This window comes from Monodelphis domestica, chromosome 4, assembly GCF_027887165.1.
Source record: "Monodelphis domestica isolate mMonDom1 chromosome 4, mMonDom1.pri, whole genome shotgun sequence".
In the NCBI taxonomy this organism is placed as follows: Eukaryota; Metazoa; Chordata; class Mammalia; order Didelphimorphia; family Didelphidae; genus Monodelphis; species Monodelphis domestica.
Window position 1 is genome coordinate 53194837 of NC_077230.1, and position 26233 is coordinate 53221069.

Here is a 26233-nt window from a genome sequence, read left to right on the forward strand (position 1 = left end):
TCAGTGAGATGCAAATCAAAACAACTCTGAGGTATCACCTCACATCTAGCAGATTGGCTAACATGACAGCAATGGAAAGTAATGAATGCTGGAGGGGATGTGGCAAAGTTGGGACATTAATGCATTGCTGGTGAAGTTGTGAACTGATCCAACCATTCTGGAGGGCAATTTGGAACTATGCCCAAAGGGCAATAAAAGACTATCTGTCCTTTGATCCAGCCAAAGCACTGCTGGGTTTGTATCCCAAAGAGATAATAAGGTAAAAAGCATGTACAAGAATATTCATAACTGCGCTCTTTGTGGTGACAAAAATTGGAAAATGAGAGTATGCCCTTCAATTGGGAAATGGCTAAATAAATTTTTGTATATGTTGGTGATGGAATACTATTGTGCTCAAAGGAATAATTAAGTGGAGTCATTCAATGGGAATTGGAATGACCTCCAGGATGTGATGCAGAGAAATAGGAACAGAACCAGGAGAACATTGTACACAGAAACTGATACACTGTGGTACAATCAAATGTAATGGACTTCTCCATTAGTGGCAATGCAGTGATCCTGATCTTCTTGGAGGGATCTATGGGAAAAACCACTATCCATATTCAGAGGAAAAACTGTGGTAGTAGAAACACAGAAGAAAAAAACTGCTTGATTACATGGGTCGAGGGGATATGGTTGGGGATGTAGACTCTAAATGAACATCCTAATGCAAACACCAACAACATGGAAATAGGTTTTTATCAAGGATACATGTAAAATTCAGTGAAATTGCATGTCAGCTACAGGAAGGTGGGGGGGAAGGAAGGGGAGAAATAATATGATTCTTGTAACCAAGGAATAATGTTCTAAATTGACTAAATAAATTAATTAAAAAATATTAGATACTTTTAACTGAAAAGAAAGCCAGGGAGATTTTATTCCTGCTAAATAAGAAGGGTGACTCTAAACTTATGAAACTTATTTCTATAAGCGATACACCTGACTATTTAGATATCCAAACCCTTGGTTTGAGGTTTTGCCACATCCACAGACATTTCCTTTTATAACAGCGAGCCAAGCCGGGAATAGACACTTTCTTACATTTTTCTATTTCTGCAGTTGCTTAAGCATTTCTCACTAATAAAAACAGTGTATCATTTTAAACAGGAGTGCTGATCCTTTAGCATTGCTTATTTGGAAAGCCTGAGGTAGTCAAGTGTACATAAAATGCATACTTGTTAGGATGTTGCATTGAGATTCATTGTTCAAGTACAATATTGGTACATCACTTTTAAGTTTCCTTAAAACTGTTTTGCTGTCTCAATCAGATCTGACACGTTGTGACCCCAATTGGGGTATATCATTTCCTTCGCCATCTCCCTTACAGATGAGGAAATTGAGGCAAACTGTTTAGTGACTTGCCCAGGGTCACACAGCTAGTAAGTGTCTGATGCCAGATTTGAACTTAAAAGGTGAATCTTACTGATTCCAGGTCCAGCACTCTTATCCATTGTGCCAACTAACTGTCTTACTTGTAACTCTAGGGCTGTTCTACAGTTCTTGCAACCCTAAGACTATAGAATTTTTTGTTTCAATAATGTTTGTGAAAGAAAGAAAGAAAGAAAGAAAGAAAGAAAGAAAGAAAGAAAGAAAGAAAGAAAGAAAGAAAGAAAGAAAGAAAGAAAGAAAGAAAGAAAGAAAGAAAGAAAGAAAGAAAGAAAGAAAGAAAGAAAGAAAGAAAGAAAGAAAGAAAGAAAGAAAGAAAGAAAGAAAGAAAGAAAGAAAGAAAGAAAGAAAGAAAGAAAGAAAGAAAGAAAGAAAGAAAGAAAGAAAGAAAGAAAGAAAGAAAGAAAGAAAGAAAGAAAGAAAGAAATTAAGAAAGAAAGAAAGAAAGAAAGAAAGAAAGAAGAAAGAAAGAAAGAAAGAAAGAAAGAAAGAAAGAAAGAAAGAAAGAAAGAAAGAGAAAATGATATTGTGGTTAATTTAGTGTATAATTTCACATTGCATATAGAGGTATATACTTTTTACCTCGAGTGGTTTTTCTAAAGTATATCTTCTCTAGAAACACTGGTGGCATTTCTTAATTTTTAAACGCTTATTTTTCATCTTGGAATCAATATTGTGTATTGGCTCCAAGGCAGAAAAGGGTGGTAAAGGATAGGCAATGGGGCTTACGTGACTTGCCCAGGATCACATAGCTGGGAAGTGTCTGAAGCCAAATTTGAAACTAGGTTCTCCCATATCTAAGCCTGGCTCTCTCTCAATCCACTGAGCTACCCAGCTGCCCTCTGGCATTTCTTTCCATAGTGAGAGACTGCAACAGTGGTTGGAATACTAATCTACTTAATTATACTTATTAATCATTCCTCAACAACTCTGAGAAAAAGTATACTTTTACCCCTTTACTTATGTAGTGTTTCTATTTTAGCATACTTTTCCTTCTTATTCTATAATTATTTGATTATCAAACAGCAAGTTAATAATATGATGAACAGTAATTTTTGAAATAATTTCTTTCTAAAAATTCCATTTAATCATGGATATATAACTAACTTTCTCTAATAATGTAGGTCACAATCTCTTCATTGCCTGTTAGATCCTTGTTGACTGATTTCAAATCCATGTTTTGTTTTGTTTGGTTTTAATATGCAACTCTATTCTGTATTTTCCATATCTTTCCATTTTCTCTTGAGCCTTTCACAGATCTCTTCAATTCGGTAGCAAACCTGAATTTAATATTAGAAAAAATAAATTGACTAAAACCTGATATTTAAGCCTAACTTGTTCACATATTCATATATACTTTTATATATACATACTCAGGGATATTTTCTGATTTTATATTGAATATTTCCTTTTCATGTGCTGTTGGAGGTATTCATCAAGGTATAATAAAGTGATGGTATAACCCCATGATACTCTAGAAAGAACAAATAATCCAAAATTAAAATCAGAAACCAAATTAAAGCTGGTGAAACTCAAGATTGCAAATTTAAGTCTCCCTGCCCTAACCTAGTAGATACTGAGAAATGCTTAAGTTGAACTGAAGCATTAGTTATGGAAAGCTCTACTTAATATGTTACATCTCCATGACACTAATACAATTATTAATCAAAGAATAGGATTTAAAATAATTTTTGTTTTTAAATTAAATTAAGATATACTTAATATAATTAATTATACAACTAATTAACTTAATAAGAATGAAAGTGACAGTGAACTGATTTCCCTTTATATATATTGAATAAGATAATGTAAGAAGTAATAGAAATATATGGTGATCACCATGAGTAAATAAATGTAGTGCAATCACACAGATGGCAAGAGGGTTCTGGCCTTTGGAATAGCATTTGTCCCTGGAGTTGCATTAACTATATTATTTAAAATAGGCATTGAGAACATTGGTTCTTTATTTTCAGATAGACAAAGTATTTCTGATTTAATCAGTATAGGTGTATCTGAAGGTGGGAATCTCCTTCACCTACAGAAGGATAATTGTCTATTACTTAATATTTAAACCTAGGTCTCTATAAGACAAACAGTAATCACTTTGCCAAATTTCCTCATTTTTAAAAATCACTTCCTCATTTTGAGATACCATATGATGTTTTTCATGGTAGACAAAGTAGGAAAGGGGATAGAAAGATTTGTAACCAGGAGGGATTCTTGGTGTCACTGAGCAGTTCAGGAATGGTGGAGTTTCTGGGATTAGCTCTATTGATTACTACATCATCTGGGACCTAGGATGAGGATAGCACGTGGTGTCTGTGCAAACTTTCCCTTTAGAGGCACTTGTCAATCTGTAGACTTGCTGCTTCAATGCCTATCTCTAGGCATGGCTGCTTCCTAAAGATTGGTTTATAATGATTCCATATGTCAGCTTCAATTAATGACTGTTTATGCAATTACTCCATCTGATATAATTTATTTCTTTGATTTGTTCTCTGTTAGTATAAAGGTATTATAGAACTAATTTTGAACTCTTAACGTCAGCAAATATATCTAATCTAATTCACTTATTTTATAGATGATGCAACTGAAGTTTAAAAGGGCTAAATATTGTTTAAAAGGGCTAAATATTTTGCCCAAGATCCCACTTATTAGGTGGCCAAGTTCATCTTCAAATTCATTCTGGTCCTCTGAATCCAAATTTATCTATCCTTCTACTCTGTCATGTTATCATACTGTTCTGAACTGTCATCCTGAATGTCAGAGGAACTGGACAATAGCACTTTTTACAGCTATAATGGGGAGAGTAGCAACAAAATATGAGCCCACCTCAATGTTTCCAAGTGTCATTTATAAAAGGTAGTATTGATGAATACCTCATTAGAATAACATTTATAAGTTAATAAACTAGTATATAAAAATGATTGGAATATATGGACAAATTGATTTGTAAGAATGGTTTTAAGTTTTGTTATGCTTATCTGCACTGTCTAACTATATTCATAAGTTAAAAACAGGCTGCAACTATTTATATACCACCTATATAGAGATAATTGTTTAAACTAGTTTACTTTTGTTCTGCTTAGAACATTATATTGATTAAAGGAGGCATTAGTTTTGGTATTATGGGACAAATAATAGTATATTTCACTGTCCTCTGAAATTTTGGTCATAATTTTTACCACTAAGGACTTGTTCATTTGGTTTCATTGTCCTTCCTTATGTCAATGACAACTATCCTTGATTTTTAAAACTCACTTATTACAGGACCAGAAAACTTTGATATTTTTGTGTGTGGATAACAATTTTTAAATACGCTAATAATCCTTGGCTGTGCTTTTTTATATTCTTTTATATAATGATTTTGCTTCTGATTTCTGTTGATTATCACAAAGTCTAGGCAACATTAATGGGATTTAATATTAATATGCAACATGGCAAAGAAAGCACAAATGAAACATAATTCTGAATTTTGGGGGCTCCAGGCTACCCAGATTTTTATAAGATATAAAAGACTTCTCTTTTTAGGTTGTCAAAATGTAAATTATAAGAGATAATGTGTCAACAGCATTACATGAATGAATGAGTTCTTAAATCATGTCTTTTGTCAAGTGCATGAGCATCAAAAAACCCGTGAATCAGTTTTACTTTTAGTTTGGAAATTTAGTTGTGAATAGGAGAAAATCCATCTTTCCCCTAACCCTGTAGAGTCACAGAATCATTTCAGAATGGCTAGAACGTAGGAAGAATCACCACTTCTGGAAAATCCTCCTCTTTTTCTTTTCCCTTCATCGTCTCCTTTAATCTGGAGTTGCCCATAAACTATAAAGACTCTTACTAAGATAGTTTTGATAATATGGGAACCATCCTCTCTTATTTCTAGTAAGATAAAAGACCATTGTGTCTTAGCATATGCCCTGCATATGCAAAGGATCATAGGGTTTACAAAACTCGAGGAAATATTCCCAAAGACCTACGCTTTGCTAGTTGTCCTGCTCATGTCCGATATAAATTATTTGATTTTAATTGGTTGGAAGTAATTTTCTTGAAATTTCTTTCAAACCCATCTATCTTGGGCTTGGTAGAAATGAATTTAAGACAGTTTGTGTCTTTCCCATTCCTTAATATTTTTCCCACTAAATTTGGTTTTCCATGTCAAGAATTGAAAATGTGAATACTTTGATGTATATTCATCAATTGTGATAGCAAAATTTGCCACCTTTGAGTAATTAACTGTACAGTTGAATCTTAGCTTTTATACTTACTGCCTTACCTAATACAATAGTTCAACAACTGACTTACTTGGAAATTTTCATTCATAAGTATTAAAGGCTGTTCAAGCAGAAAAGAAAATCATTTTAGTGACTAAATTCCATAAATGACTCTTCTGTTTAAAAAAATGCTTATATAATAAAGGTCTTAGGATTTAAAACTGAAAGTGAGCTGCAATAATTAGCCAAAACCTTTTATTTTACACTTGAGGAAACTGAAGCACATGTAAGGATCTAATTTTCCCAACATTAAAAAATAGCCATTAGAAAATCTAAATTTGAATCCAGGTCCTCTGACTTCACTTCCACTGTTCTTCATGACATGGCAGGAACCCATATTATTATTTCATCCCGAACTGATTGTTAAACTCCTTCCAAAAGCTCCCTTTATAGAAGCCTCAGACTTTCCCAACCAACCATTACCCATCAGGTGCTTGATTGTTTCCAACTAATGAATATCATTCCCTTGTGGCATTTCCTCCTTTTCATTACTGCATTACCTCCATTACCTGGTACATTCTGAAATCAGGAAATTATCTTGCCCTTTTCTTATTTATAACCTTGCTAGGATAGCGTTGACATAGTAGTCACTTAATACATGTTTTGAATATTGATTTTCTCAGGTATATCGGTGAGAATCTAAGGATATTTTAACTTAACCCCCATTGCCTAGCCTTTACCACTCTGCTGCCTTGGAACCAGTACATAGTAATGATTCTAAAATGGAAGGAAGGTGTTTTTATTTTTTTAACTGAAATGTAGAAACGGATGAATAGACAGGCACAGATCTCAATTGATATAGATCTCTTTATAGAGAGTTCCATACCTTAGTTATACAATGTACTTTGTCAATTGCTTATATATATATATATATATTACTTTTATGTACACATATGTATATATGGAAAGAGAGAAAAGAAAGAGGAAGAGAGCTTTCTATATCACCCTACAGATGAATATATGTAGGCATATGTGTGTGGAGATATGTATGTATGCAGTTGAATGGATGTAATTTTGTATCTTTCAGGGGGAAATAGTTCTTTCTTTTTTTTAGAAAATTATATTCTTAATTAGTTTAAGTTAACTTATATTTGTTGTTCAGTAATTTCCCTTCGACTTATCTACAGTAAAGGAAAATAGTGTTGTGGATTATACATTTAATACCAAAATCATACTTGACAAGATGAACCAGTTCTTTTTAAGACTTTTAAATATATAACCTTAGTCTACATGGAGATTTGTTAGCATAAACTGAGATTCTTGGTTCTCAGAAGCCTTAGCGTAACACCAGAAAATCTCCTCAGGTCTCAAAGCCTTGCCTCTTTCATCTGAAACATGGGGTGGTTGAACTTGACAATATACATACAAAATAGTTTCTTCTTACTCCAACATCCTGTAAAAGTATAATTTTCAGAAAATAAGAGAACATACTGCTGATGTGCAATAATTCAGCAAAAATCTGTTATCTTTTCAGTAGAAAAGATAAAAATGAGTCCATAAGGATCTATAAGGAAGCAGTGGAATGAATCCGGGGGTAATAGATTGCCCCAGTTTCCTTCATAAAAATTACAATTTCAACACCACAAGTTTTTCATCATCTTAACTATCTTTATCATTACTAAATAGAAATTAATACAAATTCAGAATGTTTCAAGTAAGAATGGATATTTTATTCTATTCCATTTTCATGATTATTCCTACAGTTATGGCCTAAATCAGTTTGAAAATGGTTCAGATTGTGGGGTTGCTAGGTGGCTCAGTGGGTTGAGAGCCAGGTCCAGAGATGGGAGGTCTTACATTCAAAATCTGACCTCAGATACTTCCTAACTATGTGACATTGGGCAAGTCACTTAACCCCCATTGCCTAGCCTTTACCACTCTACTGCCTTGGAACCAGTACATAGTAATGATTCTAAAATGGAAGGAAGGTGTTTTTATTTTTTTAATTCAGTTTTTCCAATGAATTACAATGATTTTTCACCTGGTCCAAACAATGATCTTGTTAAGCCAATGGAAGATACTTGGGGGATCAGCTTTCATTCTTGATTATTCTATATATGAGGACTTAGGGCCAAATCCTGACCCTACTCCCTAGATCAGCATTCTGAACCTCAATTCGGTTGCCATTGCCAAGCTGGTGAGGAAAGGAGAAAGTCCTCGAAGGAGAAACATTTAGTTCACCTACCCATAATTGATCATTTCTATACTTGATGAGTGGAAATTGCTAAGGCAGGTTTCAAGGGACCTACATAATTAAATCAGAGCAAGAAAACAAAGCTTAATGAAAGATAATTGGTTGTCTATAGTCCAGTTACTCAAGTAAACACAAGAGTGAACTATTCACTAATCTCTGAAAACAAATTATTTACTTAAAGTCATAGATAGTGCATCCATTTTTAGAGCTAAAATTATATAAAATGAACAAAACTAACAGCAGAGACCCAAGTTTACGCTCAATGAAAGCCTATCAAGCAAAGCAATGGTAAATAAACATAAAACTTATGATGCAAAACAATACTAAAAGATTCACTTTGAGGGAAGGAAATCACTTTAGAAATGCATTACTGGGATTTATGGCTGGGTATGTGTACAACAATGCCATTTCACTACTCAATTCATACAAGGATGTTTTAGAGAGAACATAAGAGTATTTAGCAGCATAATTATAAAACAGTAAAGTAGAGGGTAAAGAAGTCACTTCACTGAAGAGTTAGATGACTAAGATATCATCAACAAACATTCACTGAATTCATATTAGATTTATGGCAGAAGTTTATATATTTATCATATTATATTATATTACATTATTTGTTATTAATATTTATTATGATTGTTAAATTTATTATGTTTATCTAGAAAAAAAAACTATGGGGATTCTCATAAAGAAAAAGAAAGGTATGAATTAAATACCTCATTGCTTAGGCATTTTAAAATATTTTTAAGGACTATATAATCTTATTTAGAGAATTCAATATTATTATTTGGCTATCAGCTTGAAAGTACAATATTTTAATTGTTGCATTTAATATAATTGTAATCCCACTTACCTAACAGAACTGTTGACTCTATTAAGAAAGCCATTACTTAATTAAAGTAATTGGACACAATACTTTCAGATACCCTTGAAAAGAAAAATTGCATTATATCCTACAGATAAATGCATATATGTATAAAACAATCATATCTCATTTGTTTCTTCTTTTTTTTTAGCTCCACTGACTGATAAGCCACCAAAGCTTTTATACCCTCTGGAAAGCAAACTGACAATTCAGGAGACCCAATTGGGTGAGTAACTTTTATTTGTATGTTTAAATATGGACTTATGGTTTAGCATAACTGATGGAAATAGATTCAGCATAGACCATAAAATGTGACCCATCTCACCCACTAGAGCTCATTGACAAGTCGAGCCATGTTAGGAAGGTATAGAAATACTATTCATGATCTCATTTCATTCATATTAATTATTTATTTAGGTTACAGTATAGCCATGATCATATAACTTGAATTTATAGAAGCACATAAAAATCCAAAAAAATTTCAATGTATGTTTTAGTATAGTAGAGTAATATTTTTAAACAAGATTATTTACCATAGAAAGGTGATGAGATATATATCTTCTTTGCATGTCCATAATTATAATTTAGTAATTGTGCATTTTTAGCCCTAATCAATTACAATAGACTCTCTTACTAAAACATGGAAAATATTTTGGCAAAGTTGTTCAGAATCACTTGAATTATAATTGAAAATATTCTGATGAGTCTTTTAAATAAGAATCTAGCCAATAACTAAAGTAATAGGTTGGATATAGACCATGAGCAAATTGCAGGATAATTTTGGTGAAATTTATTTTCTGCTTGAATGATAAGTTTACTCATTCCTCCCTATTTGATATGGCTTTACTTGGGGATAAAAAGTATTGTATTCTCCAAATAGTGTAATCCTTCTCTTCTATTGCTACAATTATGGAGATAACTATAAGGATAATTTATTGATCGCTTAGTAAATTGATAAATGGATTGAAATTCTCTTGGTTATCATTTTTATTTTAAGTTTATGGTGTGTTTCTAAATTTGTAGAATGTTTGGCAGAGAATGTATATATACCTTTTATGTTGTTGAATACCTTGGTTATTGGCATATTTGTAAGTTTTGTTCTATGCATAAAGATAGAGAAATTCAGTAACCTCATCCTCACTTATATGTGTCATGGAATTCAAAATTACAATCACAATTGAGAATTCATTATTCTGGTTTACAAGTTGGTTTAGTGGTTCTTCCCATTCTGATCTACTATAACATAAAAAAAAAAAGATTATAGTGGTGGCCTTAAGATCCATGAAATGTCCATAACTGTTGGAGTTAGAATACAAAAGTGTTCCATTAACAAAGTAATGACATTAAATTTTGAGTAGAAATATTATGTGAAATTTATTTAAGACCATGCTGAGACACATTCTAGAGAACAAAGTTTTCATTTCATTTTTGAAGTTTGCATTTTCATCACATAATGTCATATAAATGCAAGATATTATTATTACAACTAACTGGAAGCATATATATATATATATGTATATATATATATATATAATGTGGTGAGAAGTTCTATAGGAAACTCTGAATGGATCTACACAAAGATATATCTGTTAAGATCAAACTCTCCTAAGATTAAAAATAACAAAAAAGGTTATTATTGTTTTTGTTCTTGCTACCATTGTTGCTCCCACTGACATTGTTGCAATGAAATAATTACTTAATGACTATTTTCTTTTAAAAAAATATATAAATTTGTAGAAACAGCCATGTGTAAAGATAATTTAGTTGATACCCGCAAAAGTCATCTCTGGATTAATTGTGCAAATTAGCAGAGTCCTAGGTGGTGTTCCTGAGGCTGTCTAACTATAATGATGGGACACAAAATCTATTTTAATATTTTTGATATTATAATCAAAAGAATTTTGTGATTTATCAACATATTAATTCTGTTGTTTTTGTTTGTTTCTCAGTACAGAATGAGTCATTACATTTTGCCTCCTAATACAATATTTTGCTAAATGAGTCAGAAGGACTTGTGTTCAAAATCTGACCTCAGACATTTACTAGCTTTATGATCTTGGACAAGTGATTTAAATTCTGTTTGCCTAAGTTGTTTCAACTTTAAATTGGGATGATAATAACATCTGGCTTCCAATTTTGTTAGGATCAAATGAAATATTTGAAAAATGTTTATCAGAATATCTTGCACATTGTATGCACTGTATAAATGCTAGTTATATTTATCATTAACATTATTATTTATTAGATTTAGCCAATACAAAAAAGCTAAATATGCAAGGATAATTGACATTTCTTTTCAGAGATTGAAAATTTGACAATTTTAGGAGGGTTAAGGGAATTGAATGGCCAGAGAATGGGAATAACTCACTAAATAACTACAATAGAGGGAAACTTGTAAATGAATTTAGCTATATGCACTCATATGTTCCTATCATTTGTGAATAGATAGTTCAGAACCTACCTTTGGGTTTCACTGAATTGAACATTCATCTGAACAAAAAAATTCGATTAAATTTTGTACTGGTATTGAAGGCATTTGGAATGTTGGTAAGAAGTCATACCTGTTTTCATGATGCTAATGAGTCTGTTATTCTTTAGTTCCATAGTTTTATCTCTGAGTTCATTCTCTACATTAAAATTCATTTAGGTATTGAGGTTGAGGATAGTTCTGTGTAAAGCCTAATTTAGCTGTGGAAATTAATCTCTTTTGTAACTGTCAGTCATTTAAAAGATCTTTACAAATAACAGGAAGTAGCTGATCTTTGTTAAGAAGTTCAATGTCATGATCCCATCTGAACTGCAAGTGTGCTGTTGTGAAAGAAAAAGTCTTTGATAGAGAACACTAATGAACAGAACTGATGGTCAGGAAAATTTTGGAGCTCACCCGGTTTTTATTCATCTTTACCTACCCTTTCCTATTTTCTTTCACCCTTCACTAGAGCTATTTTGGAGATATTTCCTTTCTCTCTTTGATTTCATGACCTTTTTGATCTCCAACTTTCTCATTTCTATTCAAAGACAAAAGTAACCCAAAGTAGTCATTTACATTTTTTTGGTAATAGTTATTTAAATCTTGAATTTTGTACTTCTTGTCTCAATCATCAATTCAACAAACATTTGCTGAACACCTAGTATATGGAAGTCTAATATGCTAAGGAATGAGGGGCCTAAAAAGAAAAATAAAATATTCTTGATCTCAAGAAGATAGATTTAATAGCATAATATACAAAAATAATAATAAAAATATGGTCATTTAATGGCATCAACCCCCTGGTAATAAATTCAAAGTAAAATGCATTCTTTATTGTTAAGAAGATGGAAATATTTTCCCCTCGTCTCCTCCCTGAAAGGGAAATTTGATGGAAGAAATAGCAATTGAGCTGAACTTTGAGGTATAAGTAGAATATCAAAGAGTAGAGATGGTAAGTAAGGCATCCCAGTAGCTATAAACATTAGTAAATTATAGAGGTGGGGAAGCATGGGAAATTGAGAGTGCTCCAGTTTAACTGGAATACATAGTAAACAAAGATCAGTGTGTAAAAAACAGCTGGTGAGATAGACTGGAGCCTAGGGTCTTAAAGTTCATAAATTTGGAACATATTTTATAGCTAGTGACCATTTTTAAACAATATAGTTACATGATCATAGTTATAAATTATGAATACTTTAGATTATTTTTCTGGCAAGCAGGATGTAAAATTGATTAGAGGAAAGATAGATTTCAGGTAGAGAAACTAATTTGGTAGGGTAGTCTCCAACCTGAAGGTTTTGATAGCATGAATAACAGGGAATGAGTCTAGTGATTCACAGACTGGAGGCAGTTCTAAAATGTCTCTGAGTGTTTCACTATTTCAGCAAAGTATTTCTATTACATTTCATCATCACTCTCCTCGTAGCCAGCTGCCTCTCCTTTTGAATTTGAGGAATTGTACAAGTCACATTCTCTACATGCACAAAGGTACTAGGATCAGTAGCCAGTCTCCTGTTACATGATGATGATATATGTCTCCACTGCCATCTACTCACATATTGTGAAACTGCTCTGATAAGAGAGATGATGATACTTTCATATTTATATTCCCAGTGCCCAGCACCTTAAAAAACTGCTAAAAGGAAGAAGATGGGGGGGCAGCTGGGTAGCTCCGTGGATTGAGAACCAGGCCTAGAGACGGGAGGTCCTAGGTTCAAATCCGACCTCAGCCACTTCCTAGCTGTGTGACCCTGGGCAAGTCACTTGACCCCCATTGCCTAGCCCTTACCACTCTTCTGCCTTGGAGCCAATACACAGTATTGACTCCAAGACAGAAGGTAAGGGTTTTAAAAAAAAAAAAGGAAGAAGATGGCCAGAGATTGGTGCATGGATTTTGCACATCAAACTATGTGCTTTTTTCCAGAAACAATAGTTGTATTGATTTGATTACTGTTCCCAAAGCAAAAAAAAATGGAAAATGTGTTGAAAGCAGAGAATGCATGATGTCATTGATATCATGACAGGAAGACAGCATGGCCAAGTGACTGGCAATCTAGGGGGTCATGAACCATTAAAGAACTAAAGATCCAGTTAGGAGAGTGGCAGGAGAGAAGGAAAGAAGCAGATGAATTTTTTTTTAATTACAGAGAGATAATCACCAGGATTTGGTGAGGGACTAAATGTAAGGGAAGAAGGAGAGAAAAAGACAATGATGAGTCAGATTTCCAATAAACAGTAATTAGAATTGTAGAAGTATTGAAGTAGTTTAATTAGGAAAATGATCAAGTTAGGAGAATGTTGAATATGAAGTGCTAGCACATCTAAGTAGAAATGTTTAGTAAGTAAGTCTGGAGTTTGAAAGAATGGTAGGAACTCTGGGTGTAATGTAGTGTGGTATGAGTGTGTGAGCCCTCACATGGGTTTGTACGAATGATCTTAGCCACACTCTGATCATTTAACCCATCACCTAGGGGTCATCTGTATACAAGTGATAAATGAATCCAGAAGAGTAAAGGTCACTAAATAGACATTGTATAGATGGGGGGGGGGAGGCAAAGAACAGAACTTTTGGAAATTTTGACATTCAAGGGTGAAAAGGAACAATTAAAGAGATCCCAGAGAAGGAGAGGATAATCGAAGGAAATTTGAGAAAGGTTCCAGTTGCTACAGAGAATTTAAGGAAAAAACTGAGAAAAGTCCAATAAATTTGGTGATTTCCAGTTTCAGTGGTCTCTGCCTCTGAAACAATTCTCAGATCTCTAGGAAAGGACAAGTAGATACTTGTCTTGTTAAATGACCTCAATCAAATAGGACACTGTCTTGAAGGAATTATATACTGTAAAGACCCTCTCCTCTATTACTAACTTCCTTAAAGAATTCTCATACTTTTCCCTTATTTCTAAAGATTTTGCCCAAGAACTCAAAATATATATTTCATGTTATCTGCCTTTTTGATGCTATTTTGCTATTATTTTGTGATATTTAAAAGAGACATCTTTTCTGATTAGAGTATATTTTTCTAATTTTGTATTATTTCTATTTTAGAAAATATATTTTCTTTTAAAGTGTGTTATATTACCTTATCTCCTTTGTTAATTAAGGTATTGGTAGAGGTAGAACATAATTTTCATATGTTTAGAAACCAACTTCTTTTGATAGTGTTATTGTCACGTAAAACTTTACACGGTACATTTAACATTTTATACTGTTCCCTAAAAAATATACTTTTTTTATAAAAAATGAAAATAGAAGAATATTTGTTTCTATATCTTAGAAGTATGTATGGTTTCAATAGCTTCATATGTGTATTCATTTTTTTGACACATCTGGTCCTAAAGAATGTAAGTTTCTTGAGAGCAGAAACATATTTATTCTTGTCTTTATATCCAATGGTCTTTTACTGCCTGGCACATGATATGTACTACTTAGTTAATTAATTCTTAGACCAAATACAGAATATGTAATTTCATGAAGATACATATTTAATCCTTCCAGGTCTGAGTAACTGGTCTTCAGGGAATTGTTCTCCAGTCTCATGTATAAAATTTTATGACCACATATGTGGTTTCCTTAGCAAAGATACAGGAGTGATTTCTTATTTCACTTCTCCAGCCTATTTGACAGATAAGGAAAATAAAATAATAGGGTTAAGTGACTTGATCAAGGTCAGATAGCCAGTAAATGTCTGGGTCAGCAGTCTACCCACTCTGCCACCTACCTGCCTTTCAGTGAAGTGTTGTGGCTTTCAAAAAACAATGCAAAGTTGAAGATACAAGGGTATCAGTTTCATAAGGTACTGCTCAAAATGATAGAACATTTTATGTAGTTCACATGAATTAAAACCTTAATTGAGCTTTTTAAATAAACACATATACAGATATACTCACATGCCTTTCTTTATCCACATTTCTTGAAATATATGTATGTTCTTATATTATTTGTCTCCTATGAATATGTATCAAAATGCATACATACATAGATATAGTTATAACATGCCCCTTGCAAGTTCTAATCTTTTTTAAGATACGTGTTTATTAAGACAATATAAAATTGAATATGCATAAATAGTTGAACTGCTGTCTTAATCTTGAACCTCTTTTTGCAATATCTTGAACCTGGGAGGTGGACAAAAAGATAAATATAAGTATCACACTTCAGAAAAAAGGGACTTCATATACATACCAGAAGCTTTAAAATAGAAATAGACAACCAAAAATTCTAGTTCCACATAAAATTGGAAAATTTATCATCACCACTCAATATTAGAAGTTATTATGTAGCAACAACATAGGAAATTTTCAGTGAAAAGATTAAATTTCAGTTTCTCCCCCACAAAAAATAAATAAATGTTTTAGATGGACATATCCATTCTTGGATGGCAGTGAGAATGTCTTTAATCTTCCAAAACTGTTAGGTTGATTTGGGGAATAAAAAAAACTTTTTTATGAATAATATGTATATTAGTGGGCTTGATCTCTCCTCTAAGCCTCTTAGACTCATTAAAAAATTGTGCCCCTGAGGTGAGGAAATGCATCAGAACTCTTTATCCCATTAAAAACAATTCCTAATGGGATCTAATGTTAAAGACACCATAGTTAGGTACTGTGGATACAATTTATAAAAGAGCTTTGTCTTTAAGTGGCACATACTTAGCTCTCATATACAAAATAAATTTAAATGGTTTTGTTGATTCTAAACCTGCTTACATACTCAATGTAATGAATGGAAATAATTAGTCAAATAATTTTGTCTAAAATGTTTTAAAGTCAATGAATTGGGAGTCAGGAGTTACACTGAGTTAGCTACAGAATTCCCTGATATAAATTCTTACCCCTCTATGACTCAGTAAATGAGATTCATAATTTTGCTTTCACTTCTCTGAATATTTAAGCTAGTCTTCTGGCTGCAAACACCCAATCCACTGTCAAGTTCATAGTAGAAACCTTCATTGTATCACTGAATCAATATACACTTATGACATCCTTCCTAGGAACAGAGAGATGGCACAGAGTTTAAAACCCTGGAGTCAGGAAGCTGTAGCTTCAGAATCTCTTACCAGCTGTTGTAATCCAGAGCAAGTCATTTAAATTCTGTCTGCCTCATTTTTTCTCCTTTATAAATTAGACTGATAATAGAATTTGCCTCCAGTGTTGATGTGAGGTTAAAATAAGATATTTGTAAAGTACTTTGCAAACATTAAAGCATTATATAAATGCTAATTATTATGATTATTTTGTGTGTACCAGACACTGGGGATACAAGTACAAAGAATGGGAAAATTCCTACTCTCAAAGAGATTACATTCTCAAGGGAAAGGCAACAGCAACAACAAATATATAATATTATATATATGTGTGTGTGTATGTATGTATTAAAATTTGCATATAGTTATATATTATATATATATAGACAAATTCACATATATAATTTACAAATTCATATAAGCAATTTAAAGTTGATGCCTATAAATATAGACAAAGTAATGGAAGGAGGGAGGGAGTGAACATCTGGGAGAAACTTCGGGCAAAAGGTGGTACCTGAGCTGCATCTTATTAAAGAAGAGAGAGAATCTATGAAGCAGGGTTAAAGACAGCTTGCTAAAAATCTTGCAATGCTTAAACTATATTGCATGTTTTTTTCTTCTGCATTTTAGTCACCTCTAAGTGACAAGGAAGCATCAGAGCAGGACAATAGCTATGAAGAGTAGTGTCATTCTGGTCTAAGTAAATATGAGTTGATTGTTTGGGTGTCCAAATCAGTAGTGGTGTTAGGTAGCAAAATTCATGGATTATAGGCTTCAATTTATAAATAGAAGTGCCTTGACCCATACTGTTTCATCAAGTTTGACAGTTATCAACTTCAGCAAAAGATCTAGGCAATGGATATGCTAAAGTTGCATTAATTTCATTAAGTGATAAAAAAGCACAATTAATTTAAATAGATTAAAATAAATAAAAATAAATAAAAAATTAAAATAAAAAATAGCTTAAAACATGTAAATACTAAATGGGAAAGCTAACATCAATAATCTATCCATTCCTCTAGCTATGTCAGATAGCACTCTCCATCTAAGAACCAAAACAATGCATTAGATAGACTATTACAAGAAACAGACCAGGGGTAGTGATATAGGGAATTCCCAACTGAAGAAAATCCTTCCCTTTCATATTATCTGCAATTTAGTTTTTCAGAATTGCTTAAAATACTGACATATGAAGTGACTTGACCAGGGTCAAATAGCCATTTCTCTTAAAAAACAGAAGCTTTTCATTCACTATGGCACAAGGTCTCTCTGCCTTTATTAATAAAAGTAAAGAATAACTTTATATGTCTCAACAGAACTATTATGATACATTCCATATTTTAATGAATTAAAACTTTAAATGAATCCTTACTACTGATACTTCACATTCCAAAAATAGGGATTACCTCTCTTATTTGATGTCTCCCTGGATATATTCTCAGAATCAAAAGAAATGAACAGAATTCATCTTTGAAAGGTAGCTCAGAAGATATCAATTCTAACCTATTAATGAAAAAGGAATACACTGCAAACCTGACTAGTAGTCCTGCAGACTTTTCTTAAAAATGTAAATTAAGCATGAAACCCAGTGCCACAAAAGTAACAAATTCCACTCTTGGTAGTTTTTTGTTATTGTTGTTCTTAAGAAGTTTTATGCTTTAGTAGTCCTAAATTTACCTCCTTCCTGCTTCCACAAATCGCTATTTCTTACCTCTAACATCAGAAATAGTATAGCTCCTCCTCCTAAATAACCCTATGTTACTTGAAGGAAGCTACCATATTCCTCATAACAGCTTTTTTTTTTCTTTTTTTCTAGGCTAAAGAACACTAGGCTACATGACATAATCACTATACTGTTTTCCCCAATCTGCATATTGAGCTATTAATTAATCTTTTTCCTAATTGCAGTGCTGTAGAGTTAAGCACAATACTTCAGATTTAATCTGACAGTGACAAAATAGATCAGGAATATTCTGGTGTATCCCTAGAAATATGCTTCTCATTGGAATCTCACCTTAGCTCTTTTAAATTCCAGAGAAATCTGTTGAATGATATTGAATTTGTAATCCATTGAAGTCTCCAGGTATTTTTCATTTACCATTGAACTTTACTCCATTCTGCCTTCTATTACTTCTCCATCTTAACATTAGAAATTCCATCACTGGGAAATCTTATTCTGCATGATCAAATAAGCTTTCAAATAAGCTTTGGTTCTCATACCTCCTCAGTACCCTCTGATTAGAAGTCAGAGGCACAAATTTCAATACTTTTATTTAAGAGGGTAAGGGAAGGCAAGGGAGTCATCTCATTTCACAGACAGCTATATTTCATTTGGATTTCTTTGATTCCCGCTATCTGACACCCTCCGCTTCTTCCCACATTTACATTTATCTAAGCTTTCTTTTGTGTGTTGTCTTCTCCCATTGGATTGTAAGCTGTTTGAAAACACAGATGATATTTCTTTTTCATATTTATATCCTCATCAATTGGTACAGTGCTCGGCACATAGTGTTTATTAAATGTTTACTGACTTACAAATAAATGATAATTCCTCCATCCCTACATAAGTGATACTTTAATACTTTTTAAACCAAAGTTTAAGGTTTCACATATTCCTATTAAATTTTGTCTTATTCCGTTTGGTCCAACATTCTAGCTTGTCCAAACTTTTTGAAATCCCTGTAGGATGTTATACACTGTTAGTCGTTCCTTCTAGTTTTGTATCATTTACAAATTTGATAAAATATACTACCTATTCCTTAATCTTCCTAACCAAGTAATTGGTTAAAATATTAAAAAACTCAGGGACAAGGGCAAATCTTTGGGGTAACTATTTTGTTGGATACTTCCTGCTCAGATAATATAAGAACATTAATTAAAGCTCTTTTAAAACATGCATTTAACTAAGTCTAAATATACTCAATTCTATGTCATCTAACCCTAATCTCCTCATCTAGTTCACAAAGAATAACAAGAGAACTTTTATTATTTTGTTAATATTAGCCTAGCCATATCACAGGATATCTCTGATCTGCCAATGTTCTTCATGAGGAAAACAGATAAGGGGTCACTGATCCTGTGATTTCATTGGTATAGGTTACTCCCAGGTGAGAAACACACTCCTACAAAGCAGATTGCCATTTTCTCTGCAAATTATAATTCAAGAGAATTACTTACAGTACCAGTTTTTGCCTTGCTTAAAATGTCATATATAGTATATCTGGACTGGAATTCAGGTCTCCCTGTTTTTAATACCATCACTTCATTCATGAACATTGCCAATCTTATTGTGAATTTTTTTTTTATTTTTTTTCCTGGTATGACATTTTTCTTCAGAATCCTTTTGGTTCTTTGTGATCATAATTTCCTTTTCTAATTATTCACTAACTGACCTTCTAATGATATGTTACAGAATGTTGTAAGAAGTTGGACTTTTGAGAGCAAATTTCCTTTATCAGATTATTTATAGCCTAGTCAGTGATGATGAACCTTTTAGAGGCCAAGTATCCAAGCTACAATCCTCATGTTGAATGTGAGTCCCCCACCTTACCCCTAACAGGGAAGGGAAGAAGCACTCCCATTGGACTCCTGGGCAGAGGGAGGGTGATGTGAGACATATAGGAAGGAAGGAAGGAAGGAAGGAAGGAAGGAAGGAAGGAAGGAAGGAAGGAAGGAAGGAAGGAAGGAAGGAAGGAAGGAAGGAAGGAAGGAAGGAAGGAAGGAAGGAAGGAAGGAAGGAAGGAAAGAAGGAAGGAAGGAAGGAAGGAAGGAAGGAAGGAAGGAAGGAAGGAAGGAAGGAAGGAAGGAAAGAAGGAAGAAAGGAACAAAGGAATGAAGGAACGAAGGAGGGAGGGAGGGAGAGAGGAATGGAGAGAGAGAAAGAGAGAAAAAGAGAGATAAGGAAAAGAACCTGACCTTATGACAGGGAAGAGCAAGACACAAATTCAGAAGAAGACAAATCAAAACACTTATAAGCAAAAGCTCAAAGAAAAATGTAGGCCCAGTAATAATTCCTGAAATAACTAAAATTTCATTTTCAAAATCATATAAAGTTGGCAGAGGGGAAATGGATAAATAAATGAAAGAAAAGAAAGAAAACTATGAAATGACAATGAGATTGGTAAAAGAGGCAAAAATATTGAAGAATATAACACCTTTAAAACCAGAAATGGCCAATTAGGAAATACATAAAAAATTAAACAGTGAAAATAACCCATTAAAAAAGAAAACTAGCCAAATGGAAAAAAGAGAGTTAAAAAATCACTGATGAAAAAAAAAAAGAATTTTTAAGTAGAATTGGCCAAGTGACTCTATGATATATCAAGAAACAATGCAACAAACTCAAAAGAATAAAAATTTAGAAGAAAATTTAAAACATCTAATAGGAAAAACAAATTACCTAGAAAATAGATCAAAGATAAATAGTTTAATAATTACTGGACATCATAAATCTTATGACTAGATAAATTCTTTCTGTGAATGGTTTAGTGATTGTGGGAAATGGGGACAGAGTCAAGTTAATAGTTATATGGAACAATTTACCTGAATTCTCTCAATATTCTCCTCCAAACAAATTTAAAATACCACTTAAATCAGATTTTGTTGTGAATGGACCAGCAACAGTTCAAAGGGAAACATTTTCTGGATTATGAAGACTTAGAACGTTAGAATGATAGATCTATGGCAACAGAATGGACATCCATCTGGAGCATACTCATGTAGCAACAGGAATAATGGCCACATTAGCAGCAGCTGGTTCAGGAACTCTTACCACACAGGTGGTAAGGGGATCAGACAAGTAATCAAAAAGAAATTACAGACAATTCTTTGCTGGCATTAGGTGCCATATGTATTGATTACCAACTCTATTGACCACATGCAGTTCTGGGTTGCATTTTCAGGGCAGAGATGAGCACTTGTGGTCAGCCACAAGGAAGAAGAGGCCCTGGTCCCATTTCACACACAGACAGGAGTGCTAAAAAGGTGGCTATAGGAGAATGGGGTTCTAAGGTTATAAGGAATACTAGTGCTTAAGGCTACAGGAGAGCATGACCTTTTCTGACTAAAAAGCAAAGCAAAGACCAGTAGAGCAGTGACCACATCAACTTGGGAGGGCACTGAAAATTTGCAGACTCCCAGAAATATCTCTAAAAACAGAAACAATAAATAGCCTGAAGTTGTGGTAATGTCTCTTCAAATCTGCATGAACAAAGTTCAACTTAATTATAAAATTCAAAGTCAATAAGTAGGCTGGAAAATGATAAAACAGATGTCTACATACATACATACATACATACATACATAGATCATCCAAGCATTTATTTATCACTTACTGAGTTTCAAGCAACATACTCACCTCTGTAGCTAAAGATAGAAAGAAACAAGGCAATCCTTGCTCTCAAGAAGTTTACATTCCAATGGAGGAAGATAACACATCAAAGGGACTTGAAAAGGAGAGTAAGGGGTTTCCATAGTGTTATACTATGGATAGTATTCAGGCAAAATAAACCAAAAAGTAATTTCAGATCCAAGGCATCAAACAGATGCCCATCAGAAGGAAGGAACAACATACTGATATGCTGGAAAATAAGGGTACATAGCATTGTCTTAGAGAACAGCCTTAGAGTTGAGTATCAAAGAATGATGGTAGGCAACCTTCCTTTCCACCTTCATATTGGCTAATAATGACAAAACCTTTTGGATAAGTCCACATTAACCAGGGGACCACAGACCTCACTTTGAAAAAATATATATACCCACTCCAGAAAGTTGTTCACAGTGAAAATTAATATTTTTTGCTTTAAATTCTATTATATACCAATACTGGCTTTAAAAGAAATTGTTGTGGTCAGACAAAAACTTGAGATTGTTAAAATTTGAAGTTAAAGAATTTCAAGAAAAACCTCAAACATTAAACAAAATAATTATTGTGGCATTAAGTTATTATTCACCATCCTATGTCTGTGCCTACCTAGAAAGACAATGGAATCAGTAGCAAATTAAAAAAAAAACCCTTAACTTGATCTATATGGATGCTACCTTCTGAAAGGATTCTCTTTGGTAAGTATAAATAACATAAGCAAAACCTTGATATGAAGAAGTAAATTTGATAAGCCTATAATCACAAAAGTACTCTCTCTGTGTCTTTCTCTCTCTCTCTCTCTCTCTCTCTCTCTCTCTCTCTATATATATATATATATATATATATATATATATATATTACATATTCCTTTTCTCATTTATGCACAGAGGAAAAGCTGAATGGAAAATGTTGTCTATGATTTGGTTGCCCTCTTTGAACATAGCCTGTCATTCTTTAAGTAGGTGTTAAAGGATCAAGTAAAGTAACAGCTAGTATTTTAATATAGCTTTAAGGTATGTAAAGTACTAAGGATATACTAACTTGATCCTGATAAGCACAATTAGATTAGATTAGCTTTATTATCCCCACTTTATAGATGAGGAAACTGAGACTGTGAAAAATTAGGTAAGTCACTTGCCTAAACTCATATGATTAATGAGTGTCTAATACAAGATCTAAACTAGTTTTACTGACTGGAGGCCAGTATTCTTACCTGCTATACCACCTGATTGATTAAGGAGACTGAGCAACCATGGTAGATGGATGGGTGAAGTCATGGTAAGCTGATAAAAACTGGAGGATTTGTTTGTCATTGAAACTCAAACAGGTCATAGATTGAATTCAAAGCCAGAGAGCCATTAGAAATATCAGATGATTTTCAAAAATTAAGGCTAATGAGTTAATTAAAAGAAAAGAGATTTACTGGTTGTCTCCAAAACCGAGATACTTTCTGCTTTCATGATTATAGGTACATCAAATTTACTGCTTCAGAACCACACTTTGCAAATGTTATAATCCTTACCAAAGAGTGATCTTGCAGAAAGTAGATATGCCTCTAGAAATCTAGTCTTAAGAGACCAATGTGTAGAAGATATCAACATTTGCTAAAAGGAAATGGTTGATTAATTGATTTTTCATTTGTTCATTCCACAAATAATTCTGAGCACAGCAATTGGTTAAATAATGTTAAGAATATGGGACTTACATGTTTATCAGTTACTCAAGTTTGGTTAACAAGAAGAGTTATCAATGATACCAGGTTCTATGAGGCTAATCAATCTCCAGATAGTCACTATTCACAGAAGGGAGATCTTCACAGTTGTTTTCAAAAATGAAAACAAAAGAAAGGAATAATTACCTAAAATTCCATATGCATAAAGAATAATAGGAAAATAATATAGATAAGGGTCTTCACAGGGGATTTTGCCTCATCATAATTGCCTACCAGGAAAATGGTTTTGGGTCATTATATCGATTGAAGTCTGATGGAGGTACTTATGACACCTTCCAGATATGATATTGAAATGCTATTTCAGATTCACTAGGGGCAGGAGCCAAAACTTCTAATACAAAAATATCATCGTAACAAGTTAGACAGAGAGAGATAAATAGAGAGAAGGAAAGAGATACACACAGATATACAGCTTTTCTACCATTCTATAAAAAACACATATACTCTAATATACATATTATAAAATACATTATAAATGACATATGCTATAAATCACATAATATATAATGTGTATATAAGTGCTTATCTGTTTTCTAGCTGGAAATATCTGAAAGCAAAAAATGAAACGTAGTTTAAAATTCTAAACGAACTTTATTCATGCTATTCATGCTATGCTATGTACTAATTTTTTTTTAATGGATACTCTAAAAAGAATCATAGAAGACACAGTTCAAAAGGTCCTGCAATGAATGGGTAAACTCTATCCTTTGACTTCAAGAAGCTTATAATCTCACGCTCATATCCTAAGACAGAGTCTGTTTGCTTCCTCCTAGTATTCCTCCTAGTAAACCATTCATGAAAGTAGAACTCCAGTTGTTGGGCTTCATGAGTGTGTCAGGGTGAAGAACCTCCTACATAGTCTGTTTAATTTACATGGTTTATTTTCATTCTTTTGGATTACTCTACTCATTTTTCTAGATAATATATTAGTAACATTTTCTCAAGTTATTCTCTTCTAAATTCCTACCTCCCCAAATTTTTACACCACATTCTAATCACCTCTTATTTTTTAATTTGTAATCCCACTTTTTCCATAAGAGATTTCAGTGCTGCATCAGACAAATATGTATTAATATTATTTATGGACCATTTATTATTTTTATTGTTATTATGTGGACTTTTCCCTAGATATTCTATTTTTCTGATCATTTGCTTCCCTCCTGACCCACCTTTAACCATATTCAAACTTCTATATTCTTATCCCCATTTTCTTTAATACTTTTGGCCTATCAAGTACATTTCAGTAGGCATTTTTATTCTTCCGTTGATCTTCAAGTATGAAATTTCTTTTTCTGACACAAGGAAATGGAAGTGCCTAGAATGTTCATGAACAGAATATTTTAAGTGATGTTAAATTTAATATGAATAAAATAGTTAGAAAGTAGGTCAATTCACCAGATTAATAACTTTCTAAAAAGTTTTTGCATCGCAAACATAAAACTGGTGGTCTCATTCTATTTCCTGAAATAGCCCAGATGAAACTGATAACTATATTGTCAGTTTTGTATATCATTCTCCATTTTCCCTCCAACATTTTTTTCTCATTTTGATTAGGATTCAAATGTAGCCATAATTATGAGTGTTTCCAAAGTTATGTTAAGTCAACTTATGACTGATCATTTAAAGATAAAAACTATGAAGGCATTATTTAATTAATATTTATAAAACTTAATAATATAAAAGTTAGTAATCATCCAGGAACTAAATTGGGCTTTTTAAAAGTTGGATTTTTAAAATAATATTTCCAGCAAATTTTATCCATTATAGTCAGTTTAAATTTTTTACTTGAACACATTTATATTAAAATATAAATCACTTCATTACATAGATATGTGATAAATGGATTTAACAATGTAACCAGTAATTTTGGAGTTTGAATTATATACACTCCTCAGTCAATCAAATTCATATAATGCATTATTAATATTAGAAGCCTTTACTAGAATCCATGAAATTTTGTTTATTTTAAACTATAGGTCTGACATTGTTAAAAGAAATGTTATTAAGAAAGTCAGATTATTTTCAATCTCAGCACTATATTCTGAAATTCAAGAAATATAAGAATATCAACATTTCATTGGGAAGATCTACAGAATAATCTTGATAAAAGTAGTTTTACTAATTCTGTATTAGACTAAGAAAACACATCTTACCTTCACTATTATGATGCTATTTGACACAGGCAAAAATAAAACAAAAAATACAACTGAATTATTATGTTCTACTTTATCTCAAGAATTCAGAATAGTCTTTGATTTTTGATTTGGACAGTAGAAAGAAGTCTGAACTTGATGTCAAAAGAAACCATGGTTATGTTTCTATACTTTCCTAATTGTATACCCATAGAAAATTTGCTAAGGTGCAGCTGGGTGCCTCAGTGGATTGAGAGACAGGCCTAGAGACAGGAGGTCCTAGGTTCAAATCTTACCTCAGACACTTCCCAGCTCTGTGACCCTGGGCAAGTCACTTAGCCCCCATTGCCTAGCCCTTACTGCTCTCCTGCCTTGGAATCAATCCACAGTTTTGATTGCAAGACAGAAGGTATGGGTTTAAAAAAATTGCTAATCATTGTCTATTTTTCAAAAATAGTTATGATAATACCTGTAGTACTTACCTCATAAGGTTTTAAACTCTTTTTAAAAATGATATACACCAGAAATTAATGTTTCTTATATAATCTTTTGTAAAAATGAGGTTTATTAAATTAATTAATTAATTTAGAATATTTTTCCATGGTTACATAAATCATGTTCTTTCCCTCCCCTCATTCCAACCCCCTCCTATAGCCAACAAGCAATTCCACTGGGTTTTACATGTGTCATTGATCCAGACTTATTTCCATATTGTTAACATTTGCACTAGTGTTCCTTTGGATTCTACATCCCCAA

The 26233-nt window shown here is 32.7% G+C and overlaps 1 protein-coding gene across 1 annotated transcript in view; it reads left to right on the plus strand.

Moving 5' to 3' along the window:
• The window catches only part of IL1RAPL1 (interleukin 1 receptor accessory protein like 1), a 1590341-nt gene that overhangs the window by 1222291 nt on the left and 341817 nt on the right, over positions 1-26233 (plus strand). Inside the window, exon 6 of the mRNA XM_001362537.4 lies at positions 8910-8984. Within this exon, the coding sequence (XP_001362574.3) occupies positions 8910-8984 (75 nt within the window). The remainder of the gene's footprint in view (positions 1-8909; positions 8985-26233) is intronic.